We start from the raw sequence: 5,783 nt of genomic DNA on the forward strand, positions 1-5,783 counted from the left end.
AAATACAATATGTATTATATAGGATTATTATGAGAAATACATGAGCTAATATGTGTAATACAGTGCTAAGAACAGTGCCAAACACTTAAAAGTGTTAACTGTATATATGATAAATAAATACACAATTATATAACTGTCAACATGTTTTAGATATATTTAGTTGTAAATATTTAATATAAAAAGATAGTTATAAATATGTGTTCAATTATATTGCATTATTATAACTTAAAACAACAATAACAAAACAGTAAGCTATACACATCTATTACCTATAACCAGATGTGAAGAAAATTTCCTAAAAGGTTACTCAAAAATAAATGCATTATTGTAATGCCATTGGAAAGACGGAAAGATGAATCAGACTGAGAAGTTGGTCTACAGGGAGCTTATCTCTCTAATGTAGTGAATAGAATAGTGGCTACCAGAGCCTGGAAATGATAGTGGGAGGGGGAGTCTAAGGAGAGGTTGACAAATGGATACAAAAATACAATTAGATAGAATGAATAGGACTGGTAGCACAGCAGGGCAAGTATAAGCCAGAACCTCCCCAAAACCTGGAATTTATTTATTAAAAAATTGTGTATTCACTTTTACACGTTGAAACTTCGGTCACCTTCCAAATACTCTCCGTTTGATGCACTATACCTATCCAGACACTTTTCCACTGCTCACAAGTTTTCGAATTCATCGATTTTAATGCCTTTCAGTGCTTCTGTAGTGTTTTGTTTCACCTCTTCCACATCAGCAAAACGTCTTCCTTTGAGGACTTTTTTCATCCAAGGAAACAAAAAAAGTTGCTCAGGATCAGATTTGGTGAATAGGGAAGGCGGGATAACGCAGTCATGATGGTTTTGTTCAAAAACTGCTGAACACTCAGCATGATGTGGACAGGTGGGTTGTTATGGTGGAAGAACCAGTCACCTGTTTACTACAACTAAGGATGTTTCTTCCTCAAATCATGAAACAGCCTTCTCAAAACTTCCAGATAAAAACTTTGGTTGACCATTTGACATGGAGGAACAAATTTTGAATATACTACAAGGGACTTGTCCTCCAATAGATAATTAAATTTTGGGGGGGTCCCCCCTTGTATAGTCAACAACAATTTATTATATATTTCAAAATAACTAGAAGAGTATATTTGGAATGTTCAAACACAAGTAAATGATGAGTGTTTGAGGTGATGGATATCTGTTACCCAGATCCAACCATTACACATGGTATGTTGTATCAAAATATCACACGTACTTCATAAATATGTATAATTATTATGTATCCATAAAAATTGAAAATAGAAAAAAAAAAGATGAACACAAATCTAACCACATGGCAACAATTGTGAGGTTAGACATTCCAGAAAACTACTCTAGAGTTTTCTAATTACTCTGTATTTTGTTAATGTACTATATTCCAGTTCTTCACACTAACTTGGGTAAACACAAGTGTAAGAACTTAGATGGCGAAAGAAAAACAGAGCAGTCTGTAAGTAGAGTTGTTTTTAGAAATCAGCTACCCTGACCTTTTTATTTAAAATTAAAATTATGGATGAAATCATAAAATGGGTACATTTGAATCAGGAAAAGCTCCAGTAAGGTAAAAGAAGTTGCCAGTGCCTGGAAGAATCTCAAACAATGAGGCAGGATTACCTTTGAGAAAGTCACAGCCTAGGGCAGTCCTGTGTGGGTGTCCAGGGAAAGAAACATGAGCAGAGTGGTCCAGCAAGTTCCCATTCAGTCCTCTACCCAGCAATGTGTCCTTCAGTCCACACTTAGCATTAGCATTTAACAGTGAAATCCTCCCTAGGTGAGAATTTTAAAAGTAAAATCTAGTGAAAAGCAGCTGTTATGAGGAAGAAACTTTAGGGATCGCGCACTAAAAGGTACTTATATTTCAAGGATAAAGGAGAAAAATGAACAGGACGAAAAAAGACATATAGAATGAAGCATATGGATTTTTACTCTTTCTCCATTAGGCAGTAGCATAATATCTGCTTAATCAGAAAAGTTTTCAACAATCTCTGGAAACATTGCAATAGAATATAGTCCCCTTGAAGCCTGAACTGCATTACTATGGGACCTGGAAAAACAATCACTTTTCAAGTAGTTCAGATCATAAGCTACTTGTGGCTACTGGATACTCTAACGTTCGTGTTATTTTCTGTAGTGTTGATACTCCTTCATTTCTTTTTTAAAAAATGTTTTTAATATTGTATTTTTCCCCTGACATATCTAGAAATTTTTTCTTAAACTAACACTTTGCCTGTGTATAGAAAGCATACAGAGTATTTTATACGTCCCAGAATCCACATCTGAACTATTAAAGCTATTCTGACTTTGTTTTGCTTTTTGTTCCTCTCAGAGGGACACATTTACTAGCATTTAGGAGCTGTTCACTAGCATTTGTATTAAGTGCACAAATAACTCTAATGAAAAGTGTTAACCCAATTAGGAATGGGCAGAGGGAGTGTTAATTGGAATCGACTTATTCCCAAGATATTTTAATGTATATTTATTCACAGACATAGGGAGTTGGTCAAGAAAAGCAGGTACTTCCGGATATTAGAAAATTTGTTATGATTTTTTTCTTAGCAGAATTAACATTTAGTAGGAAGAAAAAAATATTTCCCATTCTAAAGAGTTACAGGCTGGCATTATAAGGAATCCCACATAGGGGTGACACATATGTTTTGGTAAATTTAATAGGTGTCCATTCATAAAGCATAGCTTATTTTACTTCAGTGAATCAGAGTGATGGTTTAAGTATTGCACAAGGGCAGTTCATGTGATGCATGCCACACTTTGAATTCTGCATGGGAGAGATAATCATAAAACAAAGTAACTAAGTGCTCTGAAGCAGCGTGCTTTGGAATAAAGCAAGTTAATTTTCAGGTAGTTAAGGGGCTGTCTTTTCAATGACAGTTGTGGATGCCATTTCCCTTAGTTAAACCAAATAAAATGCCAGTTTCAAAAGAAGAAGAATAAGCACAAACCAGATAAGACTTTTTTGTCCCCCATTCATCTAAGCATGGATTATCCAGTTTATTTTCTTTTTCTTGGGCTAGAAAGTAAAATATACTTTAAATGTATAAGGATCAGTGGTTCATGGAATTCCCCCGTTGAACACTATTTAATGCAAATATTCTTATGAGAGGTAAATAAAGCTTTATTAGGCTTTTGTATCTTAGTATAAATAAGCTTAATAGCTTCTTTTCTGAGACAGGTTAAAGTTGAATATTTGTAACTTGACTCACAATAAGAAAACCATGGTTAAAACTTCAATTTTGCTTCTATCTCACTGAAAAAATAAGGGGTAGTTAATGAACCTCTCTGAGATGTAATTTTGCCATGTTTGACAAGACGTCTAGTTTGACAAGACGACATTTAAAGATCCATATAGCTCTAATGCTTCAAGCTAGTAGATTTGGAAAATATTGATAATTCCCAAATTATTGTTTAAGTGTATGTTAATAATTACAGTTAAGAATCGGACTTTTCATGAAGAAGAAAAAAAAATTGACTCAAGGAATAACCATGCAATAATGCTTGCTAGAAGACAGGTTCATGAAAAAAAACATACGAAAAACTTCTATCTAGAATCTCACTAAAAAAGGAAAAAGGTTGTGTTTATTGTTTCCTAGATGTGTGGTGTCTAAGAAAGCCCCTCTTTAAGGAAATCCCTTGGTATAATCACCAAGGATGATGTTGCAGTCCATAATTCTTACATTGAGCTCAAGATATAAGTAAAAGTTTTAACTGAAAGATTGTGAAGACTATGCATATAGTTAGTGTTTGGAGAAATCCATTATAATATGCTCATGAAAATAAAGGGCAAACCATTTTAAATAGTAACCACAAATGCTCCTGATAACTCAATGGAAGTGAAAAAGTAATTTATGTTTATTGTTTTCTTTATTGCTTTCATCTCAGTTATCAACTCCTTTGTTCTTTCCTCATGTGGTACACATACATAATGGAATATTGCACAGCCATAAAAAGGACAAAATTATGAACTTCGCAGTAACTTGGATGGACTTAGAGTCTATAATACTCAATGACCTATCACAGAAACAAAGAACTGAGTACCACATGTTCTCACTCATAAGCAGATGCTGAACAATTATCAAAATACTGTAAGAAAGGGTTTGGCAGTAGTGGGAAACTACCAGGATGTATGTGGGGGGGGGGCATACTTCATCAGTAAGGGTACCTGATCTCACCTGGTAAAATGGGGACCAAAGTGAAACCCAGACTTTACCTGTACAATGATCATTTGTATATCTGACCCTGAATTCCACCCACATTTTAAAAATTAAAATTAAAAATAAAATAAAACAAGAGGAAAAAAGGAAGATTTTATGTAATTCCATTGATAGAACTTGAACTTGCTATACTCATAAATAGTAAGAGGGGGGATATACAGAAATGTGATGACCTTTAACACTGATAGTCAAACCACGGTGAATTCCAGGGAAAGAAACAGAGTGGCTTCCTCTTAAGTGTTCCAGAGTGACTAATGTACAATTAAGTATATGAAGGTGTGATAAATTGAATGTAAGCAATAACCTAGAGGTATTCTTGTATAAAAGGTGAGCAAGGCGGAAGGAGCATCTGGACAGTGGACACACCCAAGTCAAAGAGTATATATAACTTAGAGTCCAGACCATAACACTGAAACTCAGAGAATCTTCCCACTGTAACTCATCTGAACTTATATCTCCCATCAACATGTCCTACAACTGCAGCTCTGGAAACTTCTCTTCCCGCTCCTTTGGAGGCTGTCTGAGTTACCCAGGCTCCTCCAGTGGCTCTTCCTACCCCAGCAACCTGGTCTACAGCAGTAACCTCTGCTCTCCCAGTACCTACCAGCTGGGCTCCTCTCCCTACAGTGGCTGCCAGGAGACCTGCTGTGAGCCCACCAGCTGCCAGACGTCCTATGTGGTGTCCAGCCCCTGCCAGACATCCTGCTACCGCCCCAGGACCTCCTTGCTGTGCAGTCCCTGCCAGACAACTTGCTCTGGGTCTCTGGGCTTTGGGTCTGGCAGCTGCCACTCCCTGGGCTGTGGACCTAGGATCGTCTCCTCACTGGGCTGTGGATCCAGTGGCTTCAGACCCCTGGGTTATGGAAGCAGTGGCTTCTCTTCCCTGGGCTATGGATCCGGATTCTGTCGTCCAACCTACTTGGCTTCTAGGACCTGCCAGTCTTCTTGTTACAGGCCAACCTACGGATCAACCTTCTGCAGACCAACTTGCTGAATTTCCAGACCTTTTAAGCAAAATGTCTCAGTCTCTACTTGGAGCTGATATCATAGGCATTTCCAGCAATATTAGCTGACCCCTTTCACTACTACCTCTTCATTCTTTCTCTGCCATTAAGCACCAGCTAACAGACCAGTTCTTTCAGACCAAAATATAGAGTCAAATGTCTGTAATTTTGAAACAAGTGATTCATGATAAGATAAATTCTTCTTACAAAGTGTATGGAAGTTTAATTTTGTTTGTCCTAATAAATACATTTACTCTTGCATCGAATATGTTTTTATTGTCTTTATTGTTTTTCAAAGTTTGATTTGTGATTTCTCTTTAGAGTTCTAGGTCCTCAGAGTACCTTTCCTAGGAAATCTATTTCCCTGGGAAATGTCATCAAACCTGGTGTATGAGGAGATTCTCTGGGTACTCAACTGCCTAAGAGTCAACAAGTACATGTCTTCTGCCATTAGAAACTGGTTAGATTTTTAATTGCATTATTGCAAGTATGCCCATAATGGAGTCAACATTCTCATCGTG

General features: G+C 36.7%; 1 protein-coding gene across 1 annotated transcript; it reads left to right on the top strand.

Moving 5' to 3' along the window:
• Positions 1-4,678: 4,678 nt before the first annotated feature.
• On the top strand, positions 4,679-5,515 carry LOC103264218 (keratin-associated protein 13-2). The gene has a single exon (XM_008061864.1). It carries the CDS (start codon positions 4,725-4,727, stop codon positions 5,250-5,252), a length of 528 nt encoding a protein of 175 aa, XP_008060055.1. The 5' UTR covers positions 4,679-4,724; the 3' UTR covers positions 5,253-5,515.
• The last annotated feature ends 268 nt before the right edge of the window (positions 5,516-5,783 follow it).

The sequence above is a fragment of the Carlito syrichta genome, unplaced genomic scaffold, assembly GCF_000164805.1.
Source record: "Carlito syrichta isolate Samal-C Ts95f unplaced genomic scaffold, Tarsius_syrichta-2.0.1 Scaffold305632, whole genome shotgun sequence".
NCBI classification, from domain to species: domain Eukaryota; kingdom Metazoa; phylum Chordata; class Mammalia; order Primates; family Tarsiidae; genus Carlito; species Carlito syrichta.

Excerpts from the sequence above, each read along its gene's own strand:
- LOC103264218 (XM_008061864.1), top strand. The coding sequence starts at position 4,725 with ATGTCCTACAACTGCAGCTCTGGAAACTTCTCTTCCCGCTCCTTTGGA.